The sequence below is a fragment of the Rana temporaria genome, chromosome 6 (assembly GCF_905171775.1).
Source record: "Rana temporaria chromosome 6, aRanTem1.1, whole genome shotgun sequence".
NCBI lineage: Eukaryota > Metazoa > Chordata > Amphibia > Anura > Ranidae > Rana > Rana temporaria.
In genome coordinates, this window is record NC_053494.1 from 177492508 (window position 1) to 177518402 (window position 25895).

The 25895-nt window shown below is 45.4% G+C and overlaps 1 protein-coding gene across 1 annotated transcript in view; it reads right to left on the reverse strand.

Annotated features, from left to right (window-relative positions):
* The window catches only part of GCA (grancalcin), a 50478-nt gene that overhangs the window by 10729 nt on the left and 13854 nt on the right, over positions 1-25895 (reverse strand). The window contains exons 2-5 of the mRNA XM_040357855.1: positions 11562-11681; positions 6349-6418; positions 1192-1235; positions 576-723 (exon numbers count right to left, since the gene is read on the reverse strand). Of these exons, the coding sequence (XP_040213789.1) occupies positions 576-723; positions 1192-1235; positions 6349-6418; positions 11562-11681 (382 nt within the window). The remainder of the gene's footprint in view (positions 1-575; positions 724-1191; positions 1236-6348; positions 6419-11561; positions 11682-25895) is intronic.

The following is a 25895-nucleotide window of genomic DNA, read 5'->3' on the forward strand; positions in this document are numbered from 1 at the left end:
GGCCTAGGTGAGCCTAGAGCGGCGCGCTGATGTCATCACCTGGCCTCAACCGCTCGTGTTTGGCCGGCTTCTCTGGTAAGACTAAGCTAGCACTAACCTTCCTATACAGTGGGGGAGATGTCTGTGGATATTACAGTGGGGACTATATATGGTGGTGATCCGAAAAATGTATGTGTGTTATAATCGAAATTAGTCGATAAAAAAGAAAAAACGCGATTATAGAACACAAAAATGTAATATATATATATATATATATATATATATATATATATATATATATATATATATATATATATATATATATATATATATATATATACACACACACACACACATACACACACACACACATACACATAATAAATATACACATACACTGTATTTATTGGCGTACAACACTCACTTTTTTTACCCTGAAAATGGAGGGTAAACTGTGCCTGCGTGTTATACGCAGGGGGCTGTGCAAAGTTTTAAATTCAATCTGCAATGAGCATTGATACCCCCTACTCGGAGTCAAACCAAGATCATACATTTAGCATGGATACGACAGATGGCCTCATTTGTAAACTACTTACCCATGGACATAATGGCCTGGTTCAACTCATGGGGCTCCACTGACCCACTCCTGTCTTGATCAAATGTGCAGAAGTTCTGTTTCCAGGCACTTAAAGCTGCCCACAATTCTTTGAATTCATTGAAGCCCATTTTTCCTGTATGGTCCCTCTGATTTAGAGTAGTTAAAGAAATGTAGAGGTTTTCATGATCTTATCAGTAAACATGGACGGACATTTATTGATTTTCCTATCTTGAAAAGAGAATGGCGAGACATATCGTTTTTGTAGCTCAGGATTCCAAACAGGTGTGAAAGCCGATACCAACTACCAACTAAAACCTCATACCAACTAATTGGCAGGATCAGTGAGGAAGACCCGCCAGCGGAACTTTCTCCATTGTATCTAACTAGCGGCACAACACAAAATAAATGGTTCAGAGTGAAGTTTTTCTTTGAAGAAAAAACAAATTTGGAAGCTGTCACCGCTGAAAGTCAAAAGATCACCTAAAGCCTGAGAGTTACTGAGAAAGATAAAGAGTATAGAGAGAGTAGGCATTACTACTTTATCATTCTGCCATTTACTGTACAAGTCTATCATCATCATATCCTTACACAAAAACGCTTCTAGAAAAGGATACATCCAACATTGCAACCATAATTCGGCAAGTTTCCAGGCTGAAAGCTGTTGGGAGAAATAAAATGAAGATAAATACACATTATCAGTCTGTGCTCAAGGAGCTTACAATATAAGGCCCCCCAACTCACATTCATTTATACACATATTAGAGCCAACTAACCTACCAGTACGTCTTTAGAGTGCTTGAGGAAACTGGAGTACAGGGAGAAAGAACATGCAAACTCCATGCAAGTAGGTTGATATTTGGACAACCCTACTGCTGACAGGTGGAAGTTCTAACCACCAAGCCACTGTAAATGGTTCAGGGTGATATTTTTCACTGGAAGCATCATTTGTTTAAATCCATAAAGCGGAAGTAAACCCATCCGTTTAACCATTTCAAATAAGTTACATTTCTGGCACGTGCCCGTAAAGTAACCCTCCCATTGGTTGTGTGCTCAGACTGTCAAACCATCCAATGGCTGGTGTCATATCTGATCACATGTGCAGCATCATTGCAGTTGTAGATTAAACAGAGGCCAAGATGGCAGGTTTATGGTGCAATCAGATGGACCCGGATCACCTGGCTTTTTCCAGCCGATCGACAGATTGACAAAAACGGACGGATTGTGATCCTATTTTTCCGACAAGATCAGATCGAATGGCAGCGGGTGTCAGCAGACGTGTCCCCTGGCATCCGCCACTCCATAGAGGACAATGCAGGGTCCAGTCAGGTCCACCTAATCAGACCCTGCAGCCCATGTGAAATGGGCCTAAACCTAGTGAGAGCAAAATCTGGGGCAACTCTGCATAGAAACCAATCAGCTTCCAGGTTTTTTTATTGGCAAAATCTGGTGCAGCTGTGCACGGTACCCAATCGGCTTCCAACTTCAGATTGTACAATTAAAAGGGGAAGTAAAGGTACAATTTTTTTTCCCTAAATAGCTTCCTTTACCTTAGTGCAGTCCTCCTTCACTTACCTCATCCTTCCATTTTGCTTTTAAATGTCCTTATTTCTTCTGAGAAATCCTCACTTCCTGTTCTTGTCTGTAACTCCACACAGTAATGCGATTCTTTCTCCCTGGTGTGGAGAAAGCCTCTTGAGGGGGCGAGCAGGAGTGTCAGGACGTCCACTAACACACAGCTCCTTTCTCTATCAGCAATGTAGTGTCCTGACTCACCTGTAGTCCAAGGGAAGGGGCAAACACAACACTCCACACCAGGGAGAAAGCCTTGCATTACTGTGTGGAGTTACAAACAGAAGAACAGGATGTGATGATTTCTAAGAAATAAGGACATTTAAAAGCAAAAGCGAAGGATGAAGTGAAGGAGGACTGCACTAAGGTAAAGGAAGCTATTTAGGGAAAAAAAATTGTACCTTTACTTCCCCTTTTAATTGTACAATCTGAAGTTGGAAGCCGATTGGGTACAGTGCACAGCTGCACCAGATTTTGTAAACCACCCCCACAATGTATGAAGGATCTCCTGTGGGGACACCATCACTGATAGGTTTATTGACCGTTCTTATCACCAGTTTAGGACTTCAATTGCTCTATATATAGGTCAAACACACACACCTTTACCCTACAGAGATAAGACATAATACAGGAAACACTGAGCACTCATCAGTTGGTAATATTTAACCAGCACACCGTATTCGAAGTGTCAATTACCATCTATAAATGACTGTTAGGACAAGATTATGATCAATATCTAAAAATCAATACACATGTGCAATCATTGGAACAAAAGATCTCCTGAAGAGTCTATAAAATAAAAGCCATTGATGTTTTAGCCGTGTCCTCGTAGAAATACCAGAAAATCCTCCAGGGAACCATTTTCATGGCAGCCGACAGAACTGGGGTGACTAATCACTCAGCAAACAAGGTGGATTCCTCCACACTGAACAGGCAAAGAGTAGATGGGACTAGTTAAAGCCGACCTTCAGTCATCATTTCATTTTTCCCATATATGAAGTCTTCTGCCCTTGTTTTATTAACTTTGGATAGTAAAACTTTTCTGCCAGTAAAGACCTCATTCCATTTGTATGGTAAAAAGCCTAGGCTTAGGACATGCACAGCTATTTCTCCTCTGAGGGTTTGCAAGGAGGGGGAAGGGAGGATGAGTCATAAGAGGGCCAATGAGAGCTGGAGGTGTGCCTCTAAATTCAGGAAGTTAACAGGCAGCTGCCCACAGTTAAAATGGATGCAGCCAGACTTAGAGGTAGATATGGCAAGTACAGAATCGCAGTGTAATACACAGTGGTTGGAGGGGAGTTCCTTTTTAAGGGGAATGCAAAGTAGATTCAGCATTTATTTTTTAGATATATGTGTCAAAGCCATAAATAAGCACACAATATATTGGGAAAAACGCTACACCATACAAAAAGGAAAGGGGTGGTATGATTGACTACACCCCAAAAAGTCAGAGAAGAGCTCCCCCTTTTGAGACTTCATTGGCCCGAGTAGTAGTATACAAAAAATAATGTACAAAGTTTGAAATACAAACATTAAAATCGAAATCAATAGGTGGCTAGTGACATCTCAATTGCACATGCATGGCAAAAAGCAGAACAAAACAAAAACTCTAGAGGAGGCCCGGGGTCACCACAGCAGGTCACACGGACCACACCTGACACGTTTCAGAAAACTTTTTTTTTTTTTCTTTTAAAGTGTATTTGTGCGTGTGCTCGAGAGAGGAGCCAGACTGCAGGAGTTGGGAGTAGGCAGGCCTCCCCCAGAGGCAATCTGCCACCTTTCTCCATGCCCCGGGTGGCAATGGCGGGTGTGAGGGGGTCCTCCCACACAGCCCGCCCTACCTGCTCCGCTTTGAAGCCCAACGGGGCAGAGGGACTCCCTATAAGGGAGTGAGAGGATTTGCCCGCTCAACCAGCCCCGTTAGTCCTTCGCCTCTCTTTTTAGAGACCGCGTGGTCAAAGTGCGTGCATGTTAACCCAATTTCGAGTGCGTGTAAGTGTGGTGGTTTTTGTGGGAGGGCGTACTAAGCGCAGGCGTACCTCGCATAGCACACCCACCAGGAGCCGGGCTGAGATCACCAAACTCAATTCACATGTAGCCGGGACCGGGATCCGAACCCCTAGCTGCAGAGGTGAATGGCTTGTCAGCTTGTCTATCCAACTTCTTCAGGATGGATAGAGCAATTTTGTTTCTATATGTTGGCAAAGTAAATGCAGATACACAGCCACAGAGTGATTTTGTAAAAGCCAAACAGCCATGTCCCAACAACGATCCGAATAGTGGCGCCAACACCTCCAGATGAAAACGGCAGAGAGAACCAGCATGGAGTAAAGCACAGCCACAGGGGGCACACAGGAACTTTGGAGGGCTTCTTATAACGCTGAGGAAATCCTCATGCTCTGATCAGAGAGGCAATGGGGGATGGACCGTCCCATTCACAGGTTGCACCCATGCTGTCCGCTTTCTTTCTTGGGGGGGGGGGCCCCAATTTGCATCGACCCATTGCCTCTCTGATCAGAGCATGAGGATTTCCTCAGTGTTACAAGAAGCCCTCCAAAGTACCCGTGTGCCACCTGTGGCTGTGCTTTAATCCATGCCGGTTGCTCACTGCCATTTCCATCTGGCGTTTTGGCTGCATCGTCCGGATTGTTGTTGGGACATGGCTGTCTGGCTTTTACAAAATCACTCTGTGGCTGCGACGTGAATCTGCATTTACTTTGGCAACATATGGAAACAAAAAATTGTTCTACCCATCCCTGAAGAAGGAGTTTCCTGAAATGCCCGTGTGGTCCATGTGACCTGCCGTGGTGACCTCATCACAGTAGTCCCTGGACCTCTAGTTTTGTTTTTCTGCTTTTTGCCATGCATGTGCAATTAACCAGCGTTAATTTTGGCAGCAAATTGCGATTTAGTTTTAGGCCCCTTTCACACCGGGGCGGGAGGTGCGGTGGCGGTAAAGTGCAGCTATTTTTAGCAGTGCTTTACCGCAAAATTGCGGCAGTATACGGCCGCCATCTGTGCGGTTTTACTCCACTGCTAGCGGCCGAAAAAGGGTTAATACCACCGGCAATGCACCTCTGCAGAGGCGCATTGCCGGCGCGATATAGCCGCGGGATCCCATTGCTTTTAATAGGAAGGAAAGATGCGGCTAGCAGGACTTTTGGAGCGGTCCTGCTAGCGCACAGCTCCAGTGTGAAAGCCTGAAACAGCAGCCGCTGTTTCAGGTCGGTTTGCAGGTGCCATGTTTAGCACAATAGTGCCTGCAAACCACCCCAGTGTGAAAGGGATCTTAGTCTTATGACTAAAATGCCATTTTAGTCATATTTTAGTCAACTAAAGTGGTATTAAGTTAGTTGACTAAAATGTTTTAGTCAACAAAATTAAAACTGCAATTAAGATGTCAATAGCCACCTATTGATTTAAATTTTAATGTTTAGATTTCAATACAATTTTTACATACCTTTTGTTTACTACTACTTGGGCCATTAAAGTCTCGTAAGGGGGAGCTCTTCTCCACTTTAAAGCTACACCATTAGGGTTATTTACGAAGGGCAAATCCATTTTGCACTAAAAGTGTAAACTACAAGTGCACTGAAAGTGCAGTCGCTGTAAATCTGAGGGGCAGAGCTGAAATGAGGGGAAGCTCTGCTGATTTTATTATCCAATCATGTGCAAGCTGAAATGCTATTTTCCCATGCAGGTCCCCCTCGGATCTACAGCGACTGCACTTCCAAGTGCACTTGTAGTGCAAAGTAGAATTGCCTTTAGTAAATAACCCCCTTATGCCTTAAAAAGAAAACTATATATTTTGTAATAGAATGTATTACTGTATTTATTGGCGTATAACACTCACTTTTTTACCCTGAAAATAGAGGGTAACCTGTGCCTGCGTGTTATACGCAGGGGGCTGTGGAAAGTTTTTTCCTGAAACCTCCCTCTTAAAGATAGGGTGCGTGTTATACGCCGACAAATACAGTATATAAAAAAGGTGTGAGAATGGCCAACTAAATATTATTCAAAGCACTTCCACATCCGATTCATAACTACAATGCAATTTCAGAAAACCTGTTTTTTATTTGGCAATACAACTGCTTCTAACTGCTTTTTCTGGTACCTACCAATCCTTACTGGGATTATGACCTACAATGTGACTTGTTCCATGCACCCAGGGCTGGAATTACAGCCAAGAACATGTGACTTACGTGAATAGGTCCCATGGACTCCAGCCTGCGTTAAACATCTCTGTAGTTCTTCAGCATCTACTTCACCGTCCTGCAAAACAGCGCCATTTGTTTATTTTCACATTCAAAACCAGACACCTTTCACAATGACAAACAAAGACCCGCTTTGCATATGAAAATCGCCATTTTAGCAAGTACAGCGGAATGCATCAGACCAGCTGCGGCTTTTGGAACACTAAACTCATAAGCACATTTTTCCTGAAGGTGGGCACACAAAGCGGCATCTGTATTAAAAGGTTAGTTCAGGCTGACAAACATCAAGAAACGGGTCTTTCACCCCCCTACCCAGAACCATGCAAAATATTAGATAAAAGCTGAAAATAGCCTGCAATACAAGAGCTTACACTCTCTAGTGGCCCTCGTCTGCAATCTTTGCTCCAATCAGCATGACAGCCTCCATCATTCTTCAGCACGTGACACTTCTGGCAGTGTTAAAGTGGTTGTAAACCCTTGGGGAGAAAAGCTGTTACACCTACAGGCAAGCCTAGATTAAAGGCTTGCAATATCTCCGAGACCTGCACAGTCTCCGATATTTGCAATTTCCCTGAGCGACACCTTCTTCTGCGCATGCGCCGTCTTGAAAGGGCACGCTGGGGTAATGCCATTCAAGGCGGCTCCTGCGCGGGAGTGACGTCACACGACTCTGGCCAGTCACAGAGCCGGAGTTTGCAGCCCCCGGAAGAAGAGGGGTGAAGATGGACGCTCGCTGCCATGAGGGAAGACGGGACATTGCGGGCTTCTCCTGCAGGTAAGTGTCACAATGGGCTACAATGAGATGCCCATTAGTAGCCCATTACTTTACCTTTGCAGGGAGACAGAGGAAGTAAATCCCATCAGGGTTTACTTGATCTTTAATCATTGGTGTCCCCTGCCACACGCTATGGTTTTGTCCTGTGACCCCCATGCCACTACAGACACAGCAGTGATGACGGGGGTCAGAGGATGGATCCATAGCACATGGTGGGGGACACAAGCACCTGACCTGGGATGAGCCTGACGGAGGCTGCAGTTCTGGAATAGCAAGCACAGGAGACAATGGCCACCGGAGGAGAGTAGAATCTCTCTTTTGCATGCAACCATGATTTTTATTTTTCCACAGGTGAGCAGATCACAAGTTACCGTTTTGATAGAGAATGTACCAGAGTAATAAAAAAAAAAAAAAATGTTGCTATAGTTTGTTATAAAAGTAAAAAAGGGCAACAAAACTAGTGCGATATTTGACACTTTGATAAAACGAACAATCTCTGGTTGGGTAGATGGATGTAGTAGCAATTCTCAATTTGCAAGAGCTCAGATATTTTGGTTCGAATTTTGCCATTCGTGTGCTTCATCCTTAAGCCCTGGTTCACACTGCAGCGATTTGACACGTCAATGGCACCGTATTTGCGCCGCCAGACCGATTCACAAAAGTAGTTTCTGTACTACTTTTAGCGACTTGAGGTGCGATTTCACTAGAAATCTCTGCAGAAACCCGCACAGATGTCTCAGTTCAGCTGAATTGGCACGATTTAATTCCAGTTGAACCTAGGCTTAGCCCTGATTTACATTAGTGCGGCTTTAAAATCGTGCCATTTCAAAGCCACAGATCCATACATTTTGGACCTCCAATGAAATCATGAAGAAAGTAGTGCAGGAACCTTTTCCAAGGTTACGATTTGAAGGGTTCCATTGCTGGCAATGGGGTGCAACTTACCATGCGATTTTGAACAGTAAAATTTCATGACAAAATGGCACTGGTGTGAACCAGGGGTGAAAATAGTTGCTCACAAATGGAGTGGGATATTTTTCCATTGGGAAGACAACTTATAAAAAAGGTCCAGTAAAGAGATGCTGTCAATTTTTTTTCTAAGTGTAAACACCCCGGCGACCCACTCCACTGCGATTGGACATAGCGGAAGCCAATCAGCATGTCAGGCAGACACAATGTCCGCTGGACATGCCAATCGTTAGACTGCTGTTCTGCCTGTCTCCCGATGTAAACAAGGCAGACTACCACTCTGAGAAGGGGAATGTACTGATCCTGTATTTCTGCCAAGCAGGAACACAGATCTTTATCTTCCCCCAGTCAAAGCAGCCCAAATTCAAATATAGTCCAGAGAGTTGGCGCAACTTTTGCGCAAACCAATAAACTCTTGAGATCATTTTTACCAAAAAATAAGTAGCAGAATACATATTGGCCCAAATTGATAAAGCAACTAGGTTTTTTTACATTTTTTTTTATTGGGCGTTCTAAAGCAGAAAGAAAAAAAAAAATGGAGGTGACCAAATACCAAAAGAAAGCCATTTGTGGGAAAGGCCAAACGTTTTATTTGGGTCCAGCGTTACATGACTGCGAGTCAAAGCAATGCAGTGCCCTATCGCAAAAAAGGGGGGTGTGGGGGGGTTAATTTTTTTTTTTTTAAAATATAAATCTATAGCTGGTTTTGGCATGAAGTCGTCGGCCATCGTTCAGCAAGCAAAGTCAGAACTTCAACTCTGCAGATTGTTCCGGGCATGTAATCCCGACAGCACTTTCGGGGTGCCAGCCTCTGCATGTCTCAATGCAAGTTCCCTTTAGTTGTAGTTGTCTCCGGTATGTATAGTAAGAGGAAGTAATCATTACTTTACTAATCAGAGGAAACAGAACCATGAAATGTGAGAAGGATCATTTATGAACCTTTCACAAACTGGTTATTTTGCAGAAAGGGAACTTCCTTGTCACCAGATCGACTGCTTTCTACAATGGAACAAACTGTCCACATAACAAAACAAACACCATCATTAAACAGCAAAACTTTTGAGTTGTGAAGGATTAGAACCACCGTCAGGTTTTTATTGCCCACACATGCAATGCAAAAACGAGAGCACCCAACGTTCAAGAGTCCAAGAATTTAAAGCAATATCAAACCCAAAACCAATATATTGCAGCTTACCGATGGTGGCGGCTGCATGTTTTTTTTTGTTTGTTTTTTAAGCGTTTCCCCCTCTGTTTTAACTCAGTGACCTGGCCGGCAACACCTCATGTATTAGAGCTCATGCACACTGCAGCGCAAAAAAAACACCCCTCGATTTGTTTAAAGCGGGAGTTCACCCATAAAAAAAAATGTTACCCTTAGATTGATGCTCATTTTGTCTAGGGGAACCGGCTAGTTGTTTTAAAATCGAAGCAGTACTTACCGTTGTAGAGGGCGATCTTCTCCGCCGCTTCCGAGTATGGTCTTCGGGACTGGGCGTTCCTATTTTGATTGACAGTCTTCCGACGGTCGCATCCATCGCGTCACGAGTAGCTGAAAGAAGCCGAACGTCGGTGCGGCTCTATACTGCGCACCGATGTTCGGCTACTTTCAGAAAATCGCGACGCGATGGATGCGACCGTCGGAAGCCTGTCAATCAAATAGGAACGCCCAGTCCCGCAGCCCATACCCTAAACAATAAGTAAAGCTTCGATTTTAAAACTAGCCGATTCCCCTAGACAAAATGAGCAGGAATCCAAGGTTGAAAAATGGGTGAACCTCCACTTTAAAAGCTTGAGCCCATGTTCACATTTTTTTGTTGAGCTTATTTGACCATAAGCTTAAAGCGGATCTCGGCCGAAAAAAAAAAACAAATATTAAAAGCCAGCAGCTACAAATACTGCAGCTGCTGACTTTAAAAACAGCACACTTACCTGTCCTGGAGTCCAGCGCCGTCCGCAGCAGTGGACGAGTGATCGCTCGTCACTCTGCTGCCCCCACCGCCATCCTCGGTGAGGGAACCAGGAAGAAAAGCGCTCCGGCTTCACTGCCCGGTTCCCTACGGCCAGACTGTGTGGCTGGATGTGGGTGCAAATACCTGTGTTTAGACAAGTATCTGCACCCCCCTCCCCCCTGAAAGGTGTCAAATGTGACACCGGAGTGGGGGGGGGGGGGGGTTGGTTCTGATGAGCAGAAGTTCCACTTTAGGGTGGAGCTCCGCTTTAAGAAAAAGAAAATTCGTAAGAACATGCATTTTTATCTTCATGCATAGAATGCAGCAAGATGAAAACCCTTCTGCCTTTACACCACCTTTAAGGTTATGAGCTTTTTTTTTTTTGCCAAAGCGCCTAAACTTAATGCCAGAAAAGCCCCGATTGGTCAATGTCCACATGGACTTTAGCAGAGTTCAGGAGCTTCAAAAAAAAAAAAAAAAAAAAAAAAAAATGCTGCATAAACAAGGTTTGCGTTTTTTCTGCAGCCAGGAGCTGCCAGCGTCCATGAAGCCTTGATCATCCTAGACGTTTAACCCCTTTCCAGCCAGTGTCATTAGTACAGAGACCATGTATATTTTTTTGGCACTCATTAGTGTCACCGGTTCCCGCAAAGTGTCAACATTTTCAGTGTCAGATTGTCCACCGCAATCGGACCACAAGTCATTGATCGTTGCCATGACTAGTATAATTTTTTTTTCTGGAGATCCAGACCTGATGAAAAAAGGGGGGGGGGGGGGGGAGGAGGGGCTCAAAATGTGTTGGCTGTCTGAATGCCGTTTTTCTAGCTGGACCATTTAACAGAAGACAGTCTTGAGACCCGCTTCTGTTGCACAGAGGTACCCACATACCAAAATTCAGACAGCTCCTGCTGAACCTCATAAATTTAGGTACGTGTATACTCAGCTTAAGAGCCGGTTCACACACGGGCGGCACGACTCGGCAAGGCGATCTCAAGACGACTTGAGAGGCAACTTGCAAAATGACTTCTGCATTGAAGTCAATGCAAGTCGCCCCGAGTCACCCCCAAAGTCACACAGGAACCTTTTTCTAAGTCGGAGCGACTTGCGTCGCTCCTATTAGAACGGTTCCATTGAATAGAGCGGACCGCGACTTGTCAGGCGGCTGAGTCGTCTGACAGGTTGCCCCTATGTGAACCGGCTCTAAGACTGTGGGGGGGATTTCCTAAAACTGGTGCAGCTGAGCATGGTAGCCAATCGGCTTCTAACTTCAGCTTGTTCAATGAAGCTTTGACAATAAAATCTGGAGGCAGATTGTTTCTTTGCACCAGATTCTGCACTCTCCAGCTTTAGTAAATAAATCCAAAGTGTCAAAGCCAAGACAGAGGTATGTTGTCATGGGACCTACCTCCCCAGATGAGGGTATTCAGCCAAGGCCTAGGCCCTTTGCATGCACACGGACTAAATGTTGTAGAACCCAAATGTAAATAGCAGCCATATAAAAGATTTACCTGTCCAGCTATTGCTGTGAAGTAGCTCCACATGGGGTCTCCTCCAGGGTACTGAGGTTGTCCATAGAAGCCTCCATGTGACATGGCCTGACCCATCATTGCGGGATTCATGTTTCCGTACTAAAATAGAACAAGAGAAAATGATTAAAATTCAAAAATAAGACTCAAGAAATTTCCATCTTACATCACTTGTACTAAAGAGCAGCAAGTTTATAATCCTGAATACATAATAGTCCATAACTAGAGAAATACAAACGCAGCAATAACCTTCGCCCCGCCAATGTCTCCGTGTGACAAGACAATAAATTCTCACCTACAGGAAGGACATTCCTTCAATTATCACATCATAAACATTGCAAGCGATAAGAACACCTATAATGTCCATGACCTCCAATACAAAGCAACTCAGAGGGAGGATCTGGAAGAATCATTTGCGGGAATTCCTTTGAAAGCCATAGTTGGCTTATAAGCGTTTATTTTTTATTAATTCAGACACAGGATACAAAGCATTTACACAATCCAAAAATAAAATATCCAATGTGAACTACCAGAAACCTGTCACGCAAGAGCTGCTGTTGCAAACCTGTTTTTGAAAATGCCAACTACCTGGCAACCTTCTTGTCTCAATACTGCATTCGTGTTCCGAGTCAGAAAGTACTAAACAAGTGCATGACAGCCCTGCAACTAGCGTTTCCTGAAGACGGACAGCGTTTCCTTGCAACATGTTTACTTTACCCACTTAAGCTCCGGACCATATTGCTGGTCAATGACCGGGCCACTTTTGCGATTCGGCACTGCGTCGCTTTAACTGACAATTGTGCGGTCGTGCGACGTGGCTCCCAAACCAAATTTGCGTCCTTTTTTCCCCACAAATACAGCTTTTTGGTGGTATTTGATCACCTCTGCCGTTTTTAGTTTTTGCGCTATAAACAAAAATAGAGCGATAATTTTGAAAAAAAAAAAATATATATATATTTTTTACTTTTTGCTGTAATAAATATCCCCCAAAAATATATAAAAAAACTTTTTTCCTCAGTTTAGGCCGATACGTATTCGACATTTTTCGTTAAAAAAATAAGCGTTTATTGATTGGTTTGCGCAAAAAAGTTATAGCGTCTACAAAATAGGGGATAGTTTTATGGCATTTTTATTTTATTTTTTTTACTAGTAATGGTGGCGATCAGCGACTTATCGGTACTGCGACATTATGGCGGACACATTTTTGGGACCATTGGCATTTTTATAGTGATCAGTGCTATAAAAATGCATCGATTACTATAAAAATGCCACTGGGGGAAATGACAGATCGCTGTTCATACATTGTATGAACAGACGATAAGTAATTTCTCCCCCTGACAGGACCAGGAACCCCCGGTTCTCGCGCTGTAACGAGCGATCGCGGGTGCCCGGCGGTGATCGCGCCCGCCCCTATTGGCTGAACGGCGAGATGACGTACATCTACGTGATCTCGCACAGCAGAGCCGACCTGCCGCCGTATAACTGCGGCGGCTGGTCGGCAAGCAGTTAAAGGGGTTTTAAAGGTACAATTTTTTTTTTTTTTACCCTAAATAGCTTCCTTTACCTCAGTGCAGTCCTCTTACCTCATCCTTTCATTTTGCTTTTAAATGTCCGTATTTCTTCTGAGAAATCCTCACTTCCTGTTCTTCTGTCTGTAACTACACACAGTAATACAAGGCTTTCTCCCTGGTGTGGAGTGTCGTGCTCGCCCCCTCCCTTGGACAACAGGAGAGTCAGGGTGCTATTTACGTTGCAGATAGAGAAAGGAGCTGTGTGTTAGTGGGCGTCCTGACTTTTGTTGTCCAAGACACTCCACACCAGGGAGAAAGCCCCGCATTACGGTGTGTAGTTTCAGACAGAAGAACAGGAAGTGAAGATTTCTCAAAAGAAATAAGGACATTTAAAAGCAAAATGGATGGATGAGCTAAGGTAAAGGAAGCTATTTAGGAAAAAAATAATTGTACCTTTACAACCCCTTTAACAACGGGATGGATCCGTGATGATTCGCCCTGTGAACCTCTGCTTGCTCAGCAAGGATCGCTCCATTGATCCCCACTGAGCTGGCAGATGACAGGGCGGCCCCCGCACACTGTGCAGGGACCGCCCTGTCAGATTTCCACTCTCCCCTATGGGGGAGATTATTGCTAGCGGCTATAGCATGTAGGGGTGAAACAGTTGCACCACGAATAGCAAGAGAATCCAGCAAGCTGGTTGTACCAAAGTTGATCGTACGTTCAGCCTGCCCATTAACTGTTCGAATCTTGGCTGGTTTACCCCTTAGGGCCTATCGCCTCCCGGCGCTTTAAAAGTACTAAACGCCAGGAGGCAGGCATGGCCATGTGACTGCTGCGATTGGCTGTCACATGATCAGAAAGCTCCCGATCCGTCAGCTACCATGCTAAAGTGCGCACCTAGCACGGTTACCAGTTTACAAAGGTCCGCATATATACATACTGTCGGAGTCAAGAGGTTCAACGTACCAATCGAAAACGTAGGGTCTACGACTACTTAGCCTGCGCCCTGTACTGTACGATTAGGAATTATTGTTTTAAAGAAATGTTGTGAAAAATTGTTAGATTTCTACTTTCCGTCTCTCCACTCTAGAGATCTCCCTTCTTTCCAGGAATTGGGAAGGTAAGAAATGACTGTGCCAGGAAGGAGTATGAATGGGTAGATAGAAAATCAGGTCTTCCCCCACAATTAGACACTTTTACTTAACACATAGATTGCGTAGGAAAAAGTTGGGTAACCGGTTTGGACGCCAAGAAATGTCATGTATGCGGTGATGTGTCTCATCACGTCACTTTCCTGTAAAGGATTCAGAATAAAGACATTTAGAGACAACGGCCTGCCATGCATGTTCACACACTTTGCTAGGTCTAGTAGGGATTCAGTAGAAAGACATCTAAAAAGTACGGATTGATTTCATAGCACAAGACTCAAAACCTGGAGATAATCATGGCAATATCCAACAATTCATATACCCAATTATATCCAACAAGCCAATAAAGTTCTGGCTTGAAGTGGAACTATCCTCCTTCAGCGACGAAAAATCTGCAGGCTCCCTCATTGGGCAATGTTCCTCTAGGTTCAGGCTCTACGGGCAATATAAATTGGCGATGCCGCAAGGATACAACTCCCACGCAAGTTCATTCATCTTCCAAGATACAGAATTTTTTTTTTTTAACCAAAAAAGTCATACTTGCCCTGTGCCGTGGATTTGCACAAAGCAGCCCCGATCCTCCTCTTCTCGGGTCCCCCTCTGATGCTCCTGGCTCCTCCCTCCTGCCGAGTGTCCCCACAGCTTGCCATGAGGGCTCTGTGTATCCAGCCCCCGAGCAGTGGCCGGGCTCCACCCTCACTCTCTCCTCATTGGCTGGCTGACAGATTGACCGCAGCAGGAGCCAATGGCGCTGCTTTCTCAGACAATGACGAGGGGAGTCCTGGCCAGCCGAATGTCTCTTGCAACAGCGCTGGATCTAGAGGGGGCTCAGGTAAGTATTATGGGGGGCTGCTGCACACGGAAGGCTTTTTATCTCAAAGCGGAGTTCCACCCAAAAATGTAACTTCTGTTTTTTTCTTTTTAATTCCCCCCCCCCCCTCGGTGTCACATTTGGCACCTTTCAGGGGGAGAAGGGAGCAGATACCCGTGTAATCCAGGCATTTGCTCCCAGTTCCGGGCATAGATCACAAGGTGACCTACACAAACATTCGGTGCCTACTCCCAGCCCCCCCCCCTGTCTTTTCTGGGACACACACAGGTCCCAGAAGACAGCAGGGACCAGTGGGATCGCGAATCACGCATGCGCAGTAGGGAACCAGGAAGTGAAGCCGCAAGGCTTCACTTCCTCATTCCCTTACCAAAGAAGGCTGCGCCTCCACTCGAGGGACAGATCGGCTTTGGGTGCAGACATCGCAGGCGCCCAGGACAGATAAGTGTCCATATATTGAAAGTCAGCAGCTGCAGTATATGTAGCTGCTGACTTAGTATTTTTTTTTGTGTGGAACTCTGCTTTAATGCGTAGAATGCATCAAGATGAAAAAATCCTTCTGGCTTTACAATCACTTTAAGCTCTGCATGTTTCAGAAAGTTTGAAAACAGATAAAAGGGAAATTTACTAAGGTTGGAAGAGCCAGAATCTGAAGCAATTGTGCACACACTAGTGACACCAAGTAACTTGGCACGCCATTCATAGCGCTCTGGTGTTGGGTTCCCACGTCTATGGCGTTCATCCAATACCACAAAGTACAGAGACCCTGCACTACCCTTCAGCCCATGTGCTAATTCTCTTCTGCTCTCCCATTGGTGACAAGAATGGATATACATCTATTGCAGGGATGAAAGCTTTCTATACACATCGGGGTAATGCTTACTTTAGCAGAACAGGCGGTTGGAAAGAATGTAATTGTTAGAAAAGAGGGATAAACGTCCCATTCACGCTAAGCAAACATCTACTACGGTACTACCTCCCACAAACGCCACCGATAGAGAATCAGCAATAGTCCTTTACTGGTGTATAAAAAAATGTTAAAGCCCTATACACACCATTAGATTTGTCTTCAGATTTACCAAAACCCATGTAGTGCAAGGGCCTGCCCGATCGCATACAAATTGAAACTCTTATGCCACATACACACGGTCGGATTTTCCGATGGACTTTTTTTCCATTGGAAATTCCAATCGTGTGTGGGCCCCATCTGACTTTTTCCATCCGTGTAAAAAAAAAAAAAAAAAAATTATTATAGGAAATTCCGATCGTCTGTGGAACTCCAGAGAAAAACCCATGCATGCTCAGAATCAAGTCGACGCATGCTCGGACGCATTGAACTTAATTTTTCTCGGCTTGTCGTAGTGTTTTACGTCACCGCGTTTTGGACAGTCAGAATTTAGTCTGACAGTGTGTAGGCAAGACTGATATAAGTAGGCTTCAGCGGAATTCCGACTGAAAAATTCCATTGGCATTTCCAATCGTGTGCATTAGGCTCCATGCACACTGGCATAAAAAAAAATTGCTTGTAAGAACTACATTTCCCAGTATGCATTGCGGCACGCCCAGTAATTCACACCTCCTTGAAGTCTCTAACACAGAGAGTGTCCTGCCGCACAGATGTAGTTCCCAGGAGGGGGTGAGCACGTTACTGACCACAGCAATAAAGCCTCCCATCACGGGGGTCAGTAAAATCAGACAAGCAGGAAGTGAACAGAACAGAGAAGAAATAGAGCAACTTCTGAGCAAAAACGAACAATGAGGAAGTGAAAAGAGGAATGTCTGCAGGTAAAGGATGCTTATGCAAGATTTTTGTTCCCCTTTACAACCCCTTTAAGAGGCAGAAAAAAAAACAAAAAAAAACAAAAAAAACAAAAAAACAAAAAAACCTCATTCGCGTTTCTAATTGAAGCTCACTGGGAGGAAAAAAAAAAAAAAAACACATAAAAACTCGCCTAAACTTTGGAGTAAAAAAATTTAGAGAGCTTTTATGTACAGGCCTAAAAACAGATTTTTAAGCCCTGTGTGCGTGGAGCCTTAAGGTTTGACCTCATATTACCGTATTTATCGGCGTATATCACGCACTTTTTTGCCCTGAAAATCAGGGCAAAATCGTGGTTGCGCGATATACGCCGATACCTGCACTGAGTTTGAACCACTGCGCCGGCATATACCGAGCGCAGTACACTCGGGTATAGTCGGGCAGGCTCGGCTCCTCTCGTGTTAAGTACGCACAGGACGTGATCGCGGGAGGAGCCGAGCCTGCCCGACTATACTGCGCTCGGTATATGCCGGCACAGTGGTTCAAACTCAGCGCGGGGAGGACACCATGATGGCTGCAGAAGGACGACGGGCAAGACACCGACGAGGGGCATCCAAACTAAGTATTTTTTTTTTCCCCCAGGAATTTTTCTTCAAGTTCGGGGGTGCGCGCTATATGCCGGGGCGCGTTATAGCCCGATAAATACGGTACATGGTTTTGGTAAATCTAATAGTGTGTATGGGTACCAAGTCCAATGAGGTGTATGCCACCTTGTGGACTCTTATTTGCCATTTACACCAATACAAATTGGATGCAGTTTTCCCTACATCAAACTCGCATGACGCGTGAGCGACTCTAAATGAAGCCGGTTCACACATCTACAGGGTGACCGCGGAGCGCATAGCAGAAGGGTCCTGCGTGTGAACCCAGCCTAAAGCAATAGTAAACTCTGCTTTTTTTTACTTGTACCCACACAGGTTAGCCTATTATAAGGCAAGGCTTACCTGCAGTTACAGCAAGGATCACCTAAACTTGGGGCGTTTGAGAGATGTATGCTTGAAGCAGCCAGTGATGCCACCTGCGCATGAGTGGGAGTGACATCATTGTTGCCAAAGAGCGCAAACCTGGAAGGAAGACCAGGTGAAGAGCCAACCACAGTGCTGGAGGGCTTTGTTTTAGGAGAAGTGTCATAATGAGCGAGCATGTGGTGCATACTAGCACATTACAGTTCCATCTCCCCCTCCTTCAGCTGGCCGAATCAGCGTGCAGCGTGCTTTGCACATGTGCAGTAGGGAACCAGCTGTGAAACAGCAGGGCTTCAATGCCAGTTTCCTATAGTGGAGATGGCGAGGCAGCATCTGATGGTAAAAAACGGCTCGTGTGAGGACACCACTCTGCGATTCCCTGGGGGCCCCACTTATTTTCCTTATTCAGGAGTTTACTACCACTTTAAGGTTGAGGTTTTTTTCTGCTTAGATTTAGCCCCCCCCCCAGCTCCTCCTTTCCTGAACATACCAATGATTTATTTTATTTTTTTAAGAAATGAAACCTGCTTTTTATTACATACTTCTCTACACAGATCATGGCCGCAGGGGAAGGGCTGACAGGGTGCAGTACATAGTCTCCTGAACCCTGCATCTCTACCGATACAAGCAGCGGCCTGGACGAGGCTGTTCCTGGTCTGGCTGCATTTACATGCAACACCCAAATGTGATGTGGAGCCAGGATTAGAACTGAAATCCAAGAAATGAAGGGGGGCCAGGACAGCCAGGGAGGAAAACAGAAGATGTTCGTTGTCCTTCCAGTAGGAAATTGGTTGCTTGCTGCAGCTTCTAATGCACACCAACATGCTCACAGTGTGCAGGTAAAGTATAACTAAAGGCAAAACTATTTTTTAGTTTTCGATAGAGTACAGATGGATTAGAACACCTGTCAGTTTGTATGGTTGTCTGTGACCCCTATTAAGAAGATCCACCCTCTTCTATTCATCCTAGTTACCATTGTCATTTAAAGCAAAAATAGGACGAATACATATCAGCCTAAACTGAGAAAAAAAATGTGTAATTATATATATATATATATATATATATATATATATATATATATATATATATATATATATATATTACAGCAAAAAGTAAATATTGCATTTTTTTCAAAATTGTCGCTCTATTTTTGTTTATAGCGCAAAAAATAAAAACCGCAGAGGTGATCAAATTCCACCAAAAGAAAGCTCTATGTGTGGGGAAAAAAAAGACGCCAATTTTGTTTGGGAGCCACGACGCACGCCCGTGCAATTGTCTGTTAAATCGACGCAGTGCCGAATCGCAAACCCTGGTCGGGTCCTTTAGCTGCCCAAAGGTCCGGGTCTTAAGTGGTTAAGGCCCCCCGGGTGGCTAGTATGCACAGCATATTAGTACATAATGGCAGACTTATCCTGTCATACGACGTCCTCCAGCACAGCGCTGGGAACGAGTCGGCAGGTCCCTGGCACAGCAATCTTCTCCCGGTCTCCCTCCTGGGCGCCGTGCCTTCGGGCCACTTTGATAGGCCAGGCCGCGATGACGCTGCTCAGGAGTCACATCACGGATTGGGGGCCAAGCGAGTCCATAAATGTTCGCTGAACTGCGCAAGCGCAGCTCAATGAACATGACAGCATTTATGGTAGGGGGGACTAATAGGGTCTCTTCCATCATAAATACCCCGCCTGTCAGCCATTTGTTTAAGATACAAGTTTACTTCCACTTTCATTTGCAGGGATTTTCTCTCACTTCCCATTTCATAGCAGCCCGTCAGGGAAATTGTATGCAACTGCAGCACCCAGTGGTCTTCTAGCAACGATACCCATAGACAAGCAAGTGGAGGAGGTGCTGACCACAATTTGGGGATAACTGTACTAAAGTCTCGTACAGCCCAACAAAAAACTGACAGCTCAGGTCCAAGCCGCTGTACCAACAGTCTGATGTTAGTATATCAATCTCCCGTTGAGCCATTGTGTTCCGACGTGGGGACGCCACCCCGACAGAAAACACTGATCAGCGCCTTTCAGTCACTGTCGGACCGGCGGCCGAACATGCGGGCCAAAATGTCTGCCGGTTTCTATTGAACCAGCTGGTGCCAGACGAAATTCAGCCATTGTGTACTAGGCAGCAAACATGAAGCCAGAGTACCACTTTGTAATCGCCACTTTTCAGTATCTACCAATCAGGTTGTCATTTCATTTTTTTGTAAGGTACAAAAACGACTGAAGATGAAGGGTCTCAATGCGGAAGTCACGCTCTCAGGAAGAGGCGAAATGTCTGTGGTTACAGTTTTTGTATTTTTTCTACTTCTAAGTATAGAGAAATACAGCACATAACAGTTCCTTCATTGCAACAGTACTCGTGCAATACCAAATCCACAACCAAAAGACAGGCTAGTTGGGCAAACAAGCTTTTTAAGACATAATGAACACATTTAAGACGTGCGCTCATCAGAATCATCACAGAAGATCAACAGGTACTCTTATGGCAAAGGAACAGCGAAAGGTTGGATTTCAATGCAAATTGTACAACATGATTGTGTGTGGCCACAAAACCGCGACATCTGTGCGGCTTAATACAGACTTTTATGCAAGTCGCACCCGAAGTAAAAAAAAAAAAAAAAAAAAAAAAAAAAAGCGCAGGAACATTTTTCAAAATCAGCGTGGCACAGCAAAGTCAAAGTCACACCAATTTGAATAGTTCCATTGACAATAGGGAAATTGCACCGGTGTTTACGGGGGCCAACTTAAAAAATCATGTTGGAATATTCCAGTTATTTAAACATCGGATATGGGTCACTACCCTACCCACTGCCTGTTGTGTCCCACATACTGCTCTATAGAGAACCTACCCAGACATGCCGGGGTAGGTTCTCTATAGAGCAGTAGACGGGGACATGCCGGGGTAGGTTCCCTATAGAGCAGTAGACGGGGACATGCCGGGGTAGGTTCCCTATAGAGCAGTAGACTGGGACATGCCGGGGTAGGTTCCCTATAGAGCAGTAGACGGGGACATGCCGGGGTAGGTTCCCTATAGAGCAGTAGACGGGGACATGCCGGGGTAGGTTCCCTATAGAGCAGTAGACGGGGACATGCCGGGGTAGGTTCCCTATAGAGCAGTAGACGGGGACATGCCGGGGTAGGTTCCCTATAGAGCAGTAGACGGGGACATGCCGGGGTAGGTTCCCTATAGAGCAGTAGACGGGGACATGCCGGGGTAGGTTCCCTATAGAGCAGTAGACGGGGACATGCCGGGGTAGGTTCCCTATAGAGCAGTAGACGGGGACATGCCGGGGTAGGTTCCCTATAGAGCAGTAGACGGGGACATGCCGGGGTAGGTTCTCTATAGAGCAGTAGACGGGACATGCCGGGGTAGGTTCTCTGTAGAGCAGTAGACGGGGACATGCTGGGGTAGGTTCTCTATAGAGCAGTAGACGGGGACATGCCCGGGTAGGTTCCCTATAGAGCAGTAGACGGGGACATGCCGGGGTAGGTTCTCTATAGAGCAGTAGACGGGGACATGCCGGGGTAGGTTCCCTATAGAGCAGTAGACGGGGACATGCCCGGGTAGGTTCCCTATAGAGCAGTAGACGGGGACATGCCCGGGTAGGTTCCCTATAGAGCAGTAGACGGGGACATGCCCGGGTAGGTTCCCTATAGAGCAGTAGACGGGGACATGCCGGGGTAGGTTCTCTATAGAGCAGTAGACGGGGACATGCCGGGGTAGGTTCCCTATAGAGCAGTAGACGGGGACATGCCCGGGTAGGTTCCCTATAGAGCAGTAGACGGGGACATGCCCGGGTAGGTTCCCTATAGAGCAGTAGACGGGGACATGCCCGGGTAGGTTCCCTATAGAGCAGTAGACGGGGACATGCCGGGGTAGGTTCTCTATAGAGCAGTAGACGGGGACATGCCCGGGTAGGTTCCCTATAGAGCAGTAGACAGGGACATGCCCGGGTAGGTTCCCTATAGAGCAGTAGACGGGGACATGCCGGGGTAGGTTCCCTATAGAGCAGTAGACGGGGACATGCCGGGGTAGGTTCCCTATAGAGCAGTAGACGGGGACATGCCGGGGTAGGTTCCCTATAGAGCAGTAGACGGGGACATGCCGGGGTAGGTTCTCTATAGAGCAGTAGGCGGGGCATGCCCCATCTTCTGTTCTACACAGAGAACCTGCCCAACATGTCCCATCTACTGCTCTATAGGGATGTCATGACACTGAAGCTTCAAATGTGCAACCCATTGTTTGCTGAGGAATTATACTACTTATAGCAGCAAAAAAAAAAAAAAAAAAAAACGTTTTAATAATGGAAAGTTCACTTGAGTAACTTTTGGGGAACAAATTAGAAAAACAATCTAAATGTTATTTACAGTTGGTGTCAAGGTCCATCGCTATAGCTTTTATAGCCAGTCTCTGCCGGATATGGTGTTGAATTTTACAACTTTCAGGTTGCGAAGTTCACTGGAAACATTTAGTAAATGAGTGACTCAGCCTCTCAACCTTTTCAACACAGGAGGAACCCTTCAAAATATCTCTCAGGGAACCCCTTGCTTAAAATGACAACTCCTGATACATTGGTGAGATAGTCAGTGGGAAGAATGGGCATTACACTTGGTTATTGGGCAGAGTTACCACCTTACACAGAGCTAAAAAGGATCAACAGTGTCATTGGGAATGTATCTGAACCCCTAGTTGGCAAGCCCTGGAGTAACCTATACATAGCAATTCTTTTGGCACCAAAATACATAGTGCTATAGTGTGGAGCCAAGATATTTACACAATAGGCTCAATCTGATCATAAATTTGGTGATCACCTTCCTTTCTATGGAGCTTCAGATTACAAAATGTCAAATCACAAGACACCAGCAATTTTAAGGACTGAGCAATTCTCAGTATCACAAGCCATGATCATCAGCCGTCTTGGCACAGCGACCTCCATTTTACTCTCGATGACAACCCTCCTCCTGTTTCCAACTCCCCAGTAATTATTAGGGTTGACTGGATCCAACAGCAAGATTGGTAGCAACATGCTTTTATCAATAGACCACAGATGCCAGTCTGGCATTTAATATTTGATAAGCAATAGGCATTCATATTTGCCACCTCATTCCGGTGGCCATTTTGAGTTCATTGGAAGTACAGCGTGAACCAACATTTCAGCCAAGCCAATTTTTTATTCACCTAGATCTATTAAGTGAAGAGGTCTGCTAAGGTTCGTATCAGAGCTGCACAATTCTGGCTAAAATGAGAATCACAATTATTTTTCTTAACCACTTGAGACCCGCGCTATTGACAAAAGACGTCAACAGTGCGGCTCTCAAGTGCCAAGTGGACGTCTTTTAAAGTGCATTACCCACGCGCGCCTCTTGGGGGCGCGCAGCGGGTAAACACTGTCCCGGCGCATCGCTGAAGAGCCGATGCGTGTACCTGGCGGCCGCGATGTCCGCCGGGTACACGCGATCGTCGAGCTCTGTGTGTAAGCACAGAGCTCCACGCGCTGTCAGAGGAGGAGACCGATCTGTGTCCCTTGTACATAGGGACACAGCATCGGTCACCTCCCCCAGTCACCCCCCAGTTAGAACACACCCAGGATACACATTTAACCCCTTCCTCACCCCCTAGTGTTAACCCCTTCACTGCCAGTCACATTTATACAGTAATTAGTGCATTATTATAGCACTGATCGCTGTATAAATGTGAATGTCCCAAATTTGTGTCAAAAGTGTCCGATACGTCCGCCGCAATATCGCAATCCCAATAAAAAAAAATAAAAAAATAAATAAAAAAAAATAAAAAAAAAAAAAAAAATCGCAGATCGCCGCCATTACTAGTAAAATAAATAAATAAAAAAAAAATCATAATTCTGTTCCCCATTTTGTAGGCGCTATAACTTTTGCGCAAACCAGTCGAAAAATACGTCGGCCTTCACGGAGAAAAAAAAAGTTGTTTTAAAAAAAAAAATTGGGATATTTATTATAGCAACAAGTATAAAATATATATATATTTTTTTAAATTGTCGCTCTTTTTTTGTTTATAGCACAAAAAATAAAAACCGCAGAGGTGATCAAATACCACCAAAAGAAAGCTCTATTTGTAGAAAAAAAAAAAAGCGTGTCAATTTTGTTTGGGAGCCACGTCGCACGACCGCACAAATGTCAGTTAAAGCGACGCAGTGCCGGAAGATGAAATTTCGCCTGGGCACGAAGGGGGTTTATGTGCCCAGTAAGCAAGTGGTTAAGATAGATCACAATTCTCACGGCGTAATATCTTTCACATAAAAACAAAAATATAATAAAAATTGGGCCAACTTTAGTTTCGTTTTTTATTTTTTGTTGATTATTAATTGAAGTGCATTTTTTCCCAAAAAAAAATGCATTTGAAAGACCACTGGGCAGATACAGTGCAACATAAAATATTGCAGCAATTGCCATCTTATTCCCTAGGGTCTCTGCTAAAATAGAATGTTTGGGGGTTCCAAGTAACTTTCAAGCAAAAAAAAAATTTTTTTTTAACTTAAAGCGGGGGTTCACCCAAAAAAAAACAAGTATATAACATTACATTCTGTATACCTCAAACATGTACAGTATGCTGTTTTTTTTAGGGGGGGGTGTACATACGGTATTACGATTATCGCTATTTTTCACCTGGCTTCCGGGTACTAGCTCCCGCGGGAGTAGGCGTTCCTATGCAGTGGCGCAATGTCCTCTGGGACGTCGCCCAGATGATTGACGTGCCTGACAAAAACTCCCCCCCGGCGGATAAGGCGCGTCACGAGTTTCCGTAACTAGCCGAACTGCGAGCCGTATAGAGCTGACTCGCAGTTCGGCTGGTTTACATCCACATTACGGAACAAGGGTCAGAAAAAGATTTGGGGCCGGATTCAGAAAGATACGACGGCGTATCTCCTGATACGCCGTCGTAACTCAGAGTACGCTCGGTCGTATCTATGCGCCTGATTCATAGAATCAGTTACGCATAGATATCCCCAAGATCCGACAGGTGTAAGTGTCTTACACCGTCGGATCTTAGGCTGCATATTTACGCTGGCCGCTAGGTGGCGCTTCCGTTTGTTTACGCAAGGAATATGCAAATTACTATTTACGTAGATTACCCCTGCTATATGAGGGGTATGTGCGGCGTATCCCAAGTATGGCCGTCGTTCCCGCGCCGAGTTTTGAATTTTTTACGTTGTTTGCGCAAGTCGTTCGCGAATACGGCTGAACGTAATTTACGCTCACGTCGAAAGCAATGACGTTTTGCGGCAGATTTTCGAGCATGTGCACTGGGATGTTTTCACGAACGGCGCATGCGCCGTTAAAAAAAAAAAAAGCAATATACGCGGAGTCAAGCCTAATTTAAATAAAACACGCCCCCCCAAGATCCCCATTTGAATTACGCTGCCTTACGCCGCAACACATACGTTACGCCGCCGTAAATAAGGGCGCAAGTTCCTTCAGAATACAGAACTTGCGCCCAAAGTTACAGCGGCATACCGTATCTAAGATACGTTACGCCGGCCGAACAGATACGCTCAGGTATCGGAATCCGGCCCTTGGACTTTAAAGAGGAGTTCCACCCAAATTTGGAACTTCCTCTTATCCCACTCCTCACCCCCTTACATGCCACATTTGGCATGTCATTTTTTGGGGGGGGAGTGGGGGCTTCAGGAACAGTGGGACTTCCTGTCCCACTTTCTCCTTCCTGTAGGCGATTAAGCTTAGTCGCCTACAGGAAGGGGCTGCTGTAGGCGATTGCCTAGGACACGTCACAGGTCCTAGGCGATCTCCTGGCCAATGACACGGCGCAGCGCCGGGCCGCTCGCGCATGCGCAGTGGGTGCCCGGCCGTGAAGCCGAAAGCTGTCACGGCCGGGTGCCCACAGTGACAATGAAGACGCCGCCCGGGGAGGGGGGGAAGAGGAGCGGAGCCCCGGCCGGCGCGGCGCTGGAACGCTGGAGCAGGTAAGTGTCTGTTTATTAAAAGCCAGCAGCTACACTTTTTGTAGCTGCTGACTTTTAATAAACATACAAATTGGCTGAAACTCC